The 15,046-nt window shown below is 44.9% G+C and overlaps 1 protein-coding gene across 1 annotated transcript in view; it reads right to left on the bottom strand.

The window, feature by feature from the left end:
* Positions 1 to 15,046, bottom strand: part of Wwp2 (WW domain containing E3 ubiquitin protein ligase 2) — a 119,938-nt gene that overhangs the window by 47,833 nt on the left and 57,059 nt on the right. Inside the window, exon 7 of the mRNA XM_027405952.2 lies at positions 3,516 to 3,643. Within this exon, the coding sequence (XP_027261753.1) occupies positions 3,516 to 3,643 (128 nt within the window). The remainder of the gene's footprint in view (positions 1 to 3,515; positions 3,644 to 15,046) is intronic.

Below are 15,046 nucleotides of genomic sequence, written 5' to 3'. Positions count from 1 at the left end.
TTATCCCAATAATCAAAATAAGTGTGACTTACTCAAAACAAGAAAAAATTCTCACAGTATAAAAGAGAGTAGGAAGTGTACACTCTAAGGAAAAGCTACAATGGAAGCTGTCTGACTAACACTCAGTGAGAACAGGGCTCCAATACAGAGGAAATTAGTCTAGGGCTAGGTAGCTCAGTGGTACAGTGTGTGCACAGCATGCATAAAGCCAGGAGTTCAATCCCCAACACAAAACAAAGCAAAATAAAAAAAGCAATAGCAAAAATAAACAATGATGTGGGACTCAACATTGAAAGCATAAAAAACCAGAACAGTATTTATAAGATTGGAGAAAAAAATTCATATACTGCTTTGTGAAAGTTTTATGCAGCCTTTGACATATAAGCAATTCTCCTAAAAGGAAACTGATCTCATTTTTAAAAATTTGTAACCATTGATACAAGAATTGTAGTAACAAACTCCTGTGCATACAGGGTCAGCTTCAGGAGAGGGTCCAGTGGGACAGCTAGAGCCCGGGGATTCAAGGCCAGCCTAAGCAACACAGCTACAATTGTTTCTTTAAAAATGTTTGCGTGTTTTCCCAGATCAAAGTTGTATGCGAAGAAGGACATGTGCCATCTGAGGTGGTGTAATACTGCAATCGAAGTACATTCATGCAGAGGCAGGAGTGTTGTGGGTTCAAGGCCAGCCTGCTGTACACAGACTTCCAAGCTAGCTACTCTTATCTCAAAAACAAAAGAGAGAACTACATAAGAGTTGAGTGAGAACAGTTAAATGATGGATGGCTATTAACTACACTACAATATATTATTTTAATTTGATTTTTGAGATGGGATCTCATAGTCCCAGCTTCTCTTGAGTTCAGTTTATGTGGAGATAGAGATTAAACCCAGGGCTCACAAAAGCTAGGCAAGCACTCTACCAACTGTAGGCAAGCTACACTCTCATCATGAAAACTACTTTTAAAAAGTAAACAATGGGGCTGGAGAGAAAGAATGGCTCAGGAGTGAAGAGTTCTGGTTTTGCCCCTAATGTCTTTTACATGCATACACAGTCGATAGGAGAGACTGTTAAATTAATCTTGCATGCCTGTGAAAACTCTAGCAGGAGGCACAGTTAACTACTCTTTAGAGGACCAGAGTTCAGTTCCCAGCATCTACAGCAGGTTCACAATCAACAATAACTCTAGCTCCTATACCGCCATCCTGGAAGTGGTCCTCATAGGCCTACCATGGAGAGATGGCGACATCCTCATTCAAATCCAACACTGACAAGAGGGGAGACCTCTGTCTGCCCACTCTAGCCACAGTTCTTGCTTTCTGTTTTCACATAGTCCAGGCTGCCTGTAAGGTCAAGATGAAACGTCATCATTGCTAAAAAGGCAGAGGCAGAAGCCAAGGCCTTTGCATTTTAGCAAGCAGGAGCTGCCCTTTGAAGCTAGGTTTTAGAAATGGTTTGGGCATTCAGAGAAACAACCATAAAACAAGTCCAAGGTTGTCTGGAGCTAGACACATGTGGCTTTTTAAAGACATGACTGGAACCTACCTCAAAAGCTAGAACACAAGGTTATAGGGATAAAGACAAGAAGCAAAGATACCTAAAACTAAAAATAAAGCAAGTAAAAGTCTGCTGCTATCCCAGAAGGTCTGGGGAAATGGCCCAGTGGTTAAACACTTATTGCTCTTGCAGACAACCTGGATTCAATTCCCAGCATCACACCAGGAGGCTTACAATCACCTGTAACTCCACCTCCTGGGGGGATTCAATGCCTCTGATCTCTATGGGCACCTGCTCTCACAAATATATACCCACACAAAGACTCCAACCCTACCCCCATTTTGAAAAAAATTTAAAAATCTTTAAATATCTATGAAGACTGACTCAAAGACCATTGCCAATTAAGGCAATTTTCAACTGCTTTTATAAAAGCAGAGAGGGAGGAGGGACACTGCTATCATGGTAATGTAGAGCCTTGGAAGGATGAAGTGACTGGTGGCCCAGCTGCTGCATCAGGAGACTGCTTCCATGTGTTCAAGGGTGACGTGGCCTGTGTCCAGCAGGACTACTGCAAGCTTCTCTATAAACAACTGTTTTCTAAGAAGAGCACATTTGCTGCTGCTTGGAGAGCTGTGCATGACTCAGTGCAACAGTCCATAGCCACTCGCTTGCCATCCCTTAGTGCAGATGGAAAGGATGTGGTGATTGGACCCTGAGCACTGGGCAGGCTGAGACAAGCTGTTGGGACTTCATCCAGGAAGTTCACAGGAAACTGCTTAACTCATTTATTTCAAGCAGGTCCCCAACTCCAGGAAGTCAAGTCATGCCCCAGGCTTGCCACTTTGCCCTACCATTCCTTGTACACAGTGAGATAGCGAGGCAACATTAGTCACAGAAGGACTCTGAAGTCCCACCCACTGCTTCCACAGAACTGAAATCCAAGACAGAGCAACCCAAGTAGTGTGCTACTCAATCAGTCTGTCACAAACAGGCCAATAATGCTGTCACAACAGCAAACTATGCTGCTGTGTCTTCATGTCACACCTCTGCAATCACAAACAGGCATCTATAAAAGTCATTTCCATGTCTCTCCCAACTGGAATTATATTCCCCTGTCTAGAGTCTGTAGAAGCAAATGTCCACGCCTCCTTCCATTGGCTGCAAATGAGCACCTGTATGCATGTGGTGCACACACCTTTAATCCCAGCACTTGGGGGGCAGAGGCAGGTGGATCTCAGTGAGTTCAAGGCCATCCTGGTCTACAAAGCGAGTTCCAGAACAGCCAGGACCGTCCCACAGAGAAACCCTGCCTCAAAAAAACAAACAAACAAACAAATAAATAAATAAAAATAAACTAAATCTTTCTTTAAAATCCAAATGAAACTCAATGTTGATAAGAAATTAATGAAAAAACCCACATTTGTAAAAAATTTTCTCGGCTGGTCAATGGTGGTTCATGCCTTTAATCCCAGTGTTTGGGAGGCAGAGGCAGGCGGATCTCCAAGAGTTTAAGGCCAGCCTGTTCCAGGACAACCAGGGATACACAGAGAAACCTTGTCTTCAAAAAAAAAAAAAAAAAAAAAAAAAAAAAAAAAAAAAAACCTCCACAAAGGAATATTTTGTTTGTCATTTTTATTTTCTGAGACAGAATCTAATGTATCCCAGGCTAGCCTCGAACTGTCATGTAGCCAAAGATGACCTTTAACTTCTGACCCTCCCACCTCCTTAAGCCAGTTTTGTAAGGTACTGAAGACTGAACCCAGGTCTGCCTCATGCACGCTACATAAGTCTCTACCAATTGAGCTACATGCCCAGGCATGGAACCCTGGCTGTGCAGAGTAAGCCAGAGATTAAAGAAGATGGGTCAATGGAGTAAGTAATGGACCCAAACAACACAAGTGCTGGAGTCTCTTACTCCACTATATTCTGACACAGAAGGCAATGCCCTGAGTGCAAACAGGACAGGCAAAGGCCTCCTGCTCTGTCCAGGCTGATGCTGGGTGTCATCCATCACTCACCTGTGCCATTGGCTAAGCCACTGTTGCTGGGGTTCTTCACAGGTTGGCGGTGCCGGTTCCTAGCACCAGGGCTTTGGTCGCCGTTAGTTGTGGTTGTTCTGCCTGAGCCACCTGAATGTCTGTGCGTTCTGGGGGTTCAGAGTAGAAAGCAGACCGACATAAGTCACTGTAAGAAAGAAAGGCGCTTCCCCCACTTGCTATTTATTAGAAACAAGACCTGTAGTCACTCCAGCTTCTCACTCAACAGGAGCTGGCTCTGAGCAGAGACCCAGGGAAGCTTCCTTCTTGGTAAAAGCCCAAAAGGCAGCTTTGTGCAAACTTTTCCACTTGAAATAAACAAATTTGGAGCAAATCACCCCCACATCTGAAATAACTGGCAAAATAGCCTGTGACCATCACATTATTTTTATTGGGCTTAGATGTTAGGAATAAACAAGAGCCTCTGGACAGGCAGTGGATGACTGTTTCTCCCATTAGGTACAGGGGCCCAAACTTATGCAAATCATTTCTCTATAACTGGGAAGATGACTAAGCAGCATGAGCCAGTGCATATGCTGGGACATCACACAGCTCTCCAGGTGACTGAAAGCCAACACAGAAGCGGATTTAAGGAGGGATTTTTTTTTTTTTTTCAGAGCACAAAGCACAAAGCAACAATGACAAAAGTTTGTTCTGTAGGGTTCCTCCACTCCACTCAGGAAAAACATCTAAGCCTCTCTGCCTTGGGTTTGGCTCTTTCGTTAACAGACATTATTGGTATGCCCACAGTCATTATTTAATTTGCATCAACTAGATGGTTTAAATGCCATCTACTGAATAAAGATAAGTCTGGTTCTCCCCCCCACCCCCCACCCCCCCCACACACAGGGTTTCTCTGTAGTTTTGAAGCCTGCTCTGGAACTCGATCCATAGACCAGGCTGGCCTTGAACTCACAGAGATCCACATGTGCTGGGATCCAGAGAGCCGGGATTAAAGGTCTGTACCACCACTGCCAGGCTCGACAAGTCTGGTCCTTTCCAGGCAGGAAAACACAGGCTGAGAGAACAACTTACACTACAGGGCATGGGGCATAAAGACCAGCAACAAGAGAACTGATCACAATGAGCCCAGAGGAAACCATACACCACCATGACCTGAGCATTACACTTTAATGCACCACCTCACTCAGTGTGGCCACTCTGACAGTGGCTCTATTGCCTCCATTTGCAAGTATGTAAGCAAATGATGGCAAGTTCTGCAGAATGCATTCTCACCCGGGCCCTCCTCCTTGGCTGGAGGATGATTGTGGAATGGGTGGTCCTTTGTTGACTTTGTCTGGAGCTACTTTCCCCCAGTTACCGGGCAAGTGTAAGATTTATCTCTGACAGAGAGTTTCCTGCTGGGAAGACCACCCAGCAGAGTCCCTCTGCTACTGAGAGCATCTCTCCAGCAGGCTAGGACAGGCCTACAGCACAAGTAACAGTTGGTTTTGTGAGGGGTTATAAACCACCTACCACCTACTTTCTTAGTAACAGATTCCTTTTTGTTTTTTCAAGACAGGCTTTCTCTGTGTAGCCTAGCCCTGGCAGTCCTGAAACTCACTTTGTAGACCCTGCTGGCCTCTCTGCCTCTCAAGAGCTGGAATTATAGGCATGTGCCACCATGCCCAGCTTTCAGTAACGGACTCTTGTACAAGATGGACATAAACCACAACACTAATGGTGGTTATCTTGGAAGCTGGGAATAGAGATACTTTATTGATTTTTCTAGTTTCCTTCTCTGAGCTTATACACTTCTGAAAAGGAAAAAAAAATCCATAAATGTTTTTTTTTTAAAGAGAAGTAACAGTTGTTCTTGCGGTAGTGACTGTGTGTGTATAAAACTAGATATGGTAGCATACATCCATAAAGCCAACACTCAGGAAGCTGAGTCAGGAGGATTGCTCAGAGTTTGAAGACAGCCTTGGTTATACAACAAGTTCCAAAGACTACTGAATGAGATTTTATCTTAAAAACAAAAAACTGGTAATGGTGGCACACACCTTTAAGCCCAGCACTCAATAGGCAGACAGGCAAATTTGAGTTCAAGGCCAGCCTGATTTACAAAGTGAGATCCAGGCAAGCCAAGGCTACACAGCAAGACCTTGTCTCAAAAAATAAAACAAAACAAACAAAAAAATACAGTGAAAATGAGAGACCCCAAGACCTTGCAAACTCTGGGGTCTATACTACCTAAAGACAGTGCAATTGTTGAAAGTTAAGAGAGATTTGGTTTGGCTTTCCCATTTTATCTTATTTTTTCCCTGCACTAATTTCATAAATCAAAAGCTGTCAACCAAGCCAGGCGTTGGTGGCGCACACCTTTAGTCCCAGCACTCGGGAGGCAGAGGCAGGCGGATCTCTGTGAGTTCGAGACCAGCCTCTACAAAAGCTAGTTCCAGGACAGCCTCCAAAAAAACAAAAACAAAAACAAAAACAAAAAGCTGTCAACCATACCTCAGTCAAAGAAAAAGATTTCAAAGCCCCCACTTCATGAGAAGAAATGTTACTGTGAAGCCCTTCACCACAACCATGCATCAAAAGCAGACAGCAGTCCCTAGTTCCAGAGGGAACGGCAATGTTCAGTAACTGTTCAGCATGGCCCAGTATATGCATGTGTTGCGGGCAGAGAACTCAAGAGGTGAAATTGGTTAATAAAGGTTTATTCCAACCAAGAATCTCCTTACAAGGACAAAACAGGCCTCCTAGGTTTGGGAACCACAGCCTTTAGAGTAGGCCTCTGTCCCTCAGGAACAGAAGCAGACACACAGGCTTTAACAAATCCAAACTTCTTCCAGGGCCAAGGTTCCTTGTCACTCTGTAGAGCAGCTGGATGTGGACAGGGTGGGACTCATTGCTCTCCTGGCTCCTCCCCATCTTTCTTCCACGAAAGGGCATGTGGTCAGAGTTGAGAGGGAAATACTTTCAGAAATGTTTAACCACTAATGATAGTAGCTTACCATGAATGACAGGCTGGAGCAGGGCTGGGATTAGGCCATAAACCAGGGGCAGCTGGGAGCACTTTGCATGAATTGCTGCCTCCCTACAGGCAGCCAACTGCCACCACCTCCCCTAGACACAAAATCTCTCTCTCTCTCTCTCTCTCTCTCTCTCTCTCTCTCTCTCTCTCTCTCTCTCTCTCCATCTATTCTCTCTCTCTCCATCTATTCTCTCTCTCTCCATCTATTCTCTCCCTTTCTCCCTCTACCCCATTTTCTTACTCTTGTACTAACTTTAAGGCCCTCTCAGGGAAGACAAGGCCTCACTAATTGAGGAAAATCTCTTAAGCAGTTTCCTCTCCTGTCTTGCTCACTCAACCCTTAAAAGATGCGATTGTGTTGTGATTACAAACTGGCCCACTTGATAAAACCACACACCACAGGCCAAAATAGCGCTAGGACAAACTCAAGGCAATAGGGAGGAGATGAGCTGGCCCCTGCCACAGACAGCCTGGCTTCAGCTCTGCCAATGACTTCAACCTTGGCTTCATCCCCCTCTACACTGTGGGGGCAAGGAGGTTCTATGAAGCCCCCGAGGCAGTGAGTATGCCAGTCAGGCCAAACTCCACAATGATTTCAAGTTGCCTAGATACAGAAACTTAGCTCTGTTCCTGTCAAGTCCTCCTGTGAATGTTGGTAATGTCCTTACCTAAGTTCCTCCCTCAGGAACTGGTCACCAAGGAATGCCAGTCAAGGCCAGAGCTTAGGATTCTCTCCACACTCGTCAAAGCAGTTCTGAAGCAGAAAAGGTCTCGGGCAACAGCTCTTGGCTCTCATCTCAATCCTGAAACTTTGTCTGTACCCTGACTACAACATCTTGGATGCCTTGGGACAGCTTGTCTCACCCTTCTTGTTGATCACTGAACTGTATTCAGCTGTTACCTCTGATGTCCCTGTTCTGAAACAAAATAGTCCCTGACCCCAAGGAGCTGACACCATGGCAAAACACAGTGACCTGTAATCTTGCTCCAAAACACGTGTATATCCATAATGCTACTGTGACAAACCACTCTTCCAAAGACACTGTCAAACGAAAAGACGGGCCCTGGAGAAGTAGCTTGGTAATTAAGAGCACCAGCGGCTCTTCCAGAGGACCCAGGTTTGATTCCCCAGCACTGACATGGCGACCCTCAACTGACTGTAACTCTAGTTCCAGGGGATCTGAAAACCTTGCCTGGGTTCCTTAGTTGGGCACCAGGCACACATGTAGTACACAAACATGCATGCAGGCACTCATACATACATTAAATACATATTAACTAAGAAAGTAATTTTTTTGTTTTTTTCAAGACAGGGTTTCTCTGTGTATCTTTGGCTGTTCTGGAACTCACTCTGTAGACCAGGCTGGCCTTAAACTCAGAGATCCTCCTGCCTCTGCTTCCTGAATGCTGGGATTAAAGGCATGTGCTACCAGACCCAGCACCTAATTAAGTAATTTTTTAAGAAGAATGAAAAGATGGGCCCCCCAAGATGGCTCAGCAGTTATAGTGCTTGCTCTGAAAGCCTGATAAGCCAAGTTGCCTTTTCCCAAAGCCCATGTAAATATGGAAGGAGAGAACCAAGTTATCTTCTGACTTCCACACCTAAACCCCCAGCACTTGCACTTGAGTGTGTGCACACAAGCGCGCACGCTCACGCGCACACGCGCGCGCGCGCGCACACACACACACACACACACACACACACACACACACACACAAATTTCAAGGAATTAGACTGGAGAGATAGCTCAGCAGTTAAGAGCACTTGTTGCTCTTCCAGAGGACCTGAGTTCAGTTCCCAGTACCCATCAGTCTGCTCACAAATGTCTCTAACTCCAGCTCTAAGAGCTCTGATGCCTCTGCCAGCACCTGCACTCATTATGCACATATCCACATGTAAATACACACCTCACACCTCACAATTAAAAAATAAGTCTTAAAAAATTAAAAACTTAAATTAGGCTGGGCAGTGGTGGTGCACTCCTTTAGTCCCAGCACTTGGAAGGCAAAGGCAGGTGGATCTCTGTGAATTTCAGGTCTGTCCTATCCTGGTCTACAAGAGCAAGTTCCAGGACAGTAAGGGCTACCCAAAAAAACCTGTCTCAAGAAACCAAAATCCAAAAACCAAAACCATTAAGTTAATAAAGACAGTCCACAGACTGTAAATACAGAACTACAAGTATTTCTCTATATAACACATAAAGTCTCAAACTCAACAATAAGCTAGCCAAATATTTTAAAAACAAAAGGTGTGGACAGACTCTTCACCAAAGATCTGCAGACAGTAAACGAACACAAACATGATGACCAGCACCCCAAACATTTAGGGAAATGCAAATTAAAATTACAATAAGATATTTTTGTTGTTTTATTGTGGTTTGTGTTTTATGCTTTTTATTTTGAGACAGAGTCTCACTACATAGACCAGGCTGGCCTTGAACACAAAGATAGAAACGGCCTCTGCCTCTTAAGTACTGGGATTAAAGGCATGCCCAGCTTACTTCATAACTTAAAACTACCTCACTGAGAAAAAAACAAAAGTGTGCACACATTTTAGAGGGCAGGTAACTTTCAGCGAGAGAATACCACATGTATACAGAAGGATTTGATAGGATTATGACTTAGGCAAAGCCCAAGTCCCACAAACATCTCTGTTAGTCAATGCAGAGAGCCTTAAAGCCCAGTGTTGGCTGAAATCCAGATGCCAAGCACACTGGTCTATCTCAGTATGAGACCTGGAACATGAGGCTCTTTAACCACACATCTGCCCACTGGTGCAGGAAAGAGACATTTAAGAGCTAACAACTGATGGCTTTCCTCCAACTTAACAGAACAAGCATAGTCACTAAAGCATCCAAATAAACACAGCCAACCTGTGCCATCTGAATCAATACTTGCTGAGAGCACTACAATCAGGAGGCACCTGACTCGCCTCAGACCCTTAACTGGTCACTGTCTTTTAATAGCAGCATGGGAAAAAAACTTAAATGGAGCTGGCCCAGTTTCCAGTAAGACAGAATCTGTGAGAAACGGGCACTCAAAATAGAAGTAGAGAGGAGCCAGGAGGGAGGGGAGGGAGGGAAGGAGGAGGGAGGGAGGGAGGAGGAGTGGAAGGGAAGGGAAGGGAAGGGAAGGGAAGGGAAGGGAAGGGAAGGGAAGGGAAGGGAAGGGAAGGGAAGGGAAGCAATCAGTGACAGGAAAAGAAGCACCTCCACACCAAGAGGTGTCTATAGGCAAGCCTACTCTACTCGTATTCTTTTCAAAGCTCCTCACTCAAGCATAGATTTTAAAAAAAGAAAAAAAATGGAGGTGGAGGGAGAGGTGAATGGAGAATGGCACAATTATAGCTAAAATGAGACCATCTGAGTCATCCCCAGAGTAAATTATGGCTCCATTCTACACCCTACCTCTAAGTTGTCAGCCTCAGAAATGACGAGGGAGGTAGAAAGAACACGACTGCCAAGTCCATTCTAAATTACAGGAAGACAAACGACTGACTTTTGCTCAACCTGGAGGAGACAGCAATCTTCTCAATGACTGCTACTTTCTTGGACTAAGTTCATCCTAAGAGAGAATTAATTGTCCCACATCTACTCTGGTCCAACACTCTGCCAAACTTTCACGACAGATCAAGTTGACTCAGCACAGCCGTGGAAGACTAAGTAAGGCTCCTGGGACAGAGTCAGCAGCAAATGAGACTGAGGCTCTCAGAACCTGCACTAGGTGAGTGTGGGTACTCCCACAGTTAGTCCTGTGGGCTATCAGCCTCCACTAACACAGAAAAGGAAACTGCAGGGGGCTGGCCTGTAAGCAGAGTTGGAAAGAACACCAAGATGTCTATCCAATCCCTCTTCCTACTGAAGTGGGTCTGTCTTAACCCAGCCACCCACTGCCTCCCAGGCTGACAGCTCTAATCCTGAACTGACCACTGACCAGGCTCTAGTATGGCACTCTATCCAAGGCGTTCTACCTCCACACACTCAATCAACTGAGGATCAAAAAGAACTGGAGTGGAGTAGTGGCATCTGTATTGACATGAAGATAAACTTCATTTTCTGACATTATTCCCTAAATCATTTACGTGGCCTTTAATGTGTATATGTAGAAGATCTAAGGGAAGACTTAGGTAGGTACATACCAAATGCTACACCACCTTACCTGTGGGACTTGAGTGTCCATAGACTTTAGAGTCTAAGGAGGATCAGGGAATCAGTCCCCAGGGGCTACTGAGAGGCAGCTGTACTGGGGACACGGTGTGTTATTTCTAAATGTTCTGACATGACAAGTGACAAGTGTCGATACATAGCAGGAAGGAAAGAAGAAAGGAAACGTTCAATGGACATTCCTCCGGCTGCTGCTGTGCCCTCCTACCCAGGAAAACACAGGTCTCTGCTTGTCTACTCACCTGCATACTCTCTGGTAGACTCCTGGCCCACCTGGACCCAAATCCAAATTGTGGGGCTGATGTGCTTCACCTAGAACAAATCCACTCCCACCCTCATATCACATCCTACGTCCTCACCACTCCCACTCTGGTACTGTGATCTTCAAGCATGTATCTGACTTCCTAGGAGGCGTGTAAGAAGAGCTGAATGAATGAACAGCAATTCTCGGTCCAGAAGCATTCTCAGGCCTGTAATCTCTATACGTGTAGACATTAGCCAATACACTCGCTCATCACCAGCGCCACATCTTTAAATATTGAAATTTACCCACAAGGCAGACTGAGGTGTCAAGACCACCAAGCCCAGGTGGTCAGAGGCTAGTAAAACTCTAATGAGGTGGGGTGGGGAGTTCACTACCTAAGGCTAGAATGTCACTTTGCTAGGTTTTAGGTATTGTTCCCCACAAAGGCTGACCCTAAGCAGCATGTGAGATGACCTAGTATCATGACTTACTTCATTAGACTCACACTGGGTCCACATCAGCTCCAAGTCCTGGTTTGATTTGGCAGGTTCTTCTCGAACTGTAATTTTCAAGCAAGGACTAGCACACAATCAAAGGCAGGAACTGAGAGACGTACTAAGGTAGGCACAATTTCTAAAATGACCTCTGCTCTCCTTTCAAAGATACCTCACCATGACGCCTAAACCCAATGAATGGAGCATCACCCACTGCAAGCAAACTACACCAGAAATAAGACATGTGCACATCTTTCCATAATGTCAGCTCTGTCAGCTATATTTCACCAAACAATTCTTGATTTCATTTTGATATTGTGGCCATTCACAACCACTGCCTATTTTATTCCAATCTTAATTGCAAATATTAACTCTCCAATCATGCATTTTCACAGTCCGCCCCCCTCCTGTATGTGTGTGTGTGTGTGTGTGTGTGTGTGTGTGTGTTTGTGTGTGTGTGTGTGAGCACGCACTACATAATGGTTAGGAAAGGCTTTGTGAGTCTACAGGGTCCAGAGAGGCTCCACTGAAGGCAGAGAGAGGCTAAGGACACAGTAGAAAGTCTCTGTATGGGACAAGATAAGAAGTTTCATGAACTACAGTTCAAGGCACAGAGGACCCGCACATAGGTTGGGTGGTGGCAGGCAGTCTGAGGGTTAGTCTGAAGTGGGTTGTGCTAGAAGCAGAAGAAACAGCAACTGATCTGTGGCTACAGGCAAAGCCCCTTCACTGTGTCATTTTCCTGAAGAGGTTCACAGCAAGTACTCAGGTAACAGAACAGTGTGCCTACAACCTCTTGGGCTTCAAGTACTCCTTTTAAATGGTCTGGTCAAGGGAGCTGCACTCTACTGGCCTGGTGTGCTTGCTAAGTTCAAAAGCCTGATTTGTCTATTATGATTTTATTTTGTTTTGTTTTGAGAAAGTATCTCACTCCCTATGTAGCTAAGACTGTCCTTGAACTCAGATCCTCCTGCATCTACCACCCAAGTGTTAGGATTATGACTTAGTTAAGGTTCCTATTGCTATGATTTAACACCATGATCAAAAATCAAGTTGGGGAGGAAAGGGTTTATTCAGCCTATGCTTTTCCATCATGGCTCATCATCAAAGAAAGTCAGGGCAGGAACCCAAGCAGGGCAGGAACCCAAGCAGGGTAGGAACCTGGAGGCAGGAGCTGATGCATCGGCCATGGAGGGCTGTTGCTTACTGGTTTGTTCCCTATGGCTTGCTCAGTCGGCTTTCTTATAGAACCCGGACCACCTACCCAGGGATGACGCTACCTACCTGGGCACTCCCCCATTGATCATTATTTAAGAAAATGCCTTACAGCTGGATCTTTTGGGGGCATTTTCTCAACTGAGGTTCCCTCCTCTCTGATGACTCCAGCTGTGTCAAGCTGACATAAAACTAGCCAGCACAGATAAGGAGGTAGCAAGCTACCCAGCTCTCTGACTAATTGATACTCATGGTGCTAATACTTCGTGTAAATTATCGGTTTTTGCCTCACGAGTAGTTGTTTCTTGTTTCTTATACAAACACAATGTAGAACCATTCTACCTTAGTTTTTGGACTCAAAATTGAGGAAACTAATCTCTTATAAAATGAAGCAACCCAAGCCCCCCCCCCCCAACCTCTAAGTAAAGTGCTTTCTCCAGCAGATGGCAGAAGAGAAAATCAGAGATTCAGAGCTCCAGAGAACTGACATAGATAGCATTTCTGGCCTAAAGACACCAAGGGCCAAGTGGGAGGCCACAGTGCTGGTGTAGCACCTCATTTCACCCTCTTCCTTTACCACAGCTCTCTGGAACCCCCTGCCCATCACCATGGGACAGCAGTGCAGCGACTATGTCCTTTGTGAGGTACAGCCTTTCAAAGGCCAATAAGCACTTGAGAATTTGGACAACTACATGTGAGACCTGGCTGTTCTTCAAAGGTAGAAATACTCTTTTTCTGGTGGAATCAGGGTACAGGTCTTTACACATTCTTTCCAGAAACAAGCTTTGGTTTCACAGCAACTCATCTCCAAGTCTAGGGTCAACCTTAAAAGCTGCATGGATCTGAAAAGAATAGTTCATGAAGCCAGCAGTGGTGGTGCACAACTTTAATCCCAGCACTCAGGAGGCAGAGGCAGAGGCAGGTGGATCTCTGTGAGTGAGTTCAAGGTCACCCTGGTCTACAGAGTGAGTTCCAGGACAACCAGAGCTGTAACACAGAGAAACCCTGTCTCAAAAGAAAGAAAGAAAGAAAGAAAGAAAGAAAGAAAGAAAGAGAGAAAGAAAGAGAGAGAGAGAGAGAGAGAGAGAGAGAGAGAGAGAGAGAGAGAGGGAAAGGGAAAGGAAAGGAAAGGAAAGGAAAGGAAAGGAAAGGAAAGGAAAGGAAAGGAAAGGAAAAAAAGAATAGTTCATGAAAAGAGTTCAATAAGGAAATACCAAGCACAGGGAGAAAGATTAAACAAGAGGAATGGGTAGGTTGTGAGATTCCCCACAAGTGTGAGAGGGAGTAAGACCAGGAAAGGGCCAAGGAGCTACAAAAAAAAAAGTCCGCCTCCACCCATGCTCCTGAACCACACTCTTACACCTCAGAGTTGGGACGCAAAGGAATGTAAACCAGTAGACAAGACCCACCCTGAAGTTCTGGCAAATGAAGCCCAGAAACACAGGGCTCTTTCAGCTCAGTAAACACAAAGCGAACCGCTGCTACGTGCAGCAAGGCACCATCCCAGGCTCCACCGGGAACACAGAGATGAATGAGGTGCACACTGCCCTGACATGACACTCAGCCTAGTGTCTCAGTCCATTCTCCCTGTATACCTCCTCCTGCAAGAAAACCAACAAACTATGGAAGAAGAAGAAGGAATATCTTTGATCCTCTAGTTCATCATTCTCTAAGAATAAAGAAAATGATTACAATTTAATTGAAAATAAAACTTGGGGTTGGGGGGGTGTTGGGACTGTAACTCAGTGGAATTGTGCCTAAGCATACTCAACCAAAGCCCCAGTCTGAGCTCCACACCCAAACAAACAAAAAGTTTTAAAGGCAAAAATGGCAAAGACCTTGGATGGGCCGGTGAGAGTCTCAGTAGGTATAGGCATCTGCTGCCATGTCCAACAGCCAGAGATCAATCCCTGGAACCCATATTGGTGGAAGGACAGAACAGACTCCTGCAAATTGTCTGACCTCCACACTCACACTGTACACACACACACACACACACACACACACACACACACACACACTCACACTATACATATATATTTACACACATATATACATACACAGACTACACAAACATATATAGAAAATCATTTTAAAAGAGTAACAAAATAATAACAAATATTTATGCCATATCCTACTTTGGGTCTTCATTAAATTCTCTTTTTCCCTCTGTTATTAAAGTATGTCTCCTTCACAGGCTATTTGTAAGCACACAAAGTAGATCCAATGCACAGAAATGCTACAAGTCATCAAAAAGCCAAATAGAAAATATGCACAAAGGGAGTGCACAGGGCACTTCTTGCCTCTTCACACTGCCAGACTCAGAATATGACATCCAGTTATCACGAGATGCTTGCGTTAAAAACACCTTTGACTCACTGAGATTCTTTTTTGTTTGTTTGTTTTGGGGGCTTCTT

The sequence above is a fragment of the Cricetulus griseus genome, chromosome 3 (genome assembly GCF_003668045.3).
Source record: "Cricetulus griseus strain 17A/GY chromosome 3, alternate assembly CriGri-PICRH-1.0, whole genome shotgun sequence".
NCBI classification, from domain to species: Eukaryota; Metazoa; Chordata; class Mammalia; order Rodentia; family Cricetidae; genus Cricetulus; species Cricetulus griseus.
Note: the sequence above shows the minus strand (reverse complement) of the source record. Positions and strands in the feature narration are given on the sequence as shown.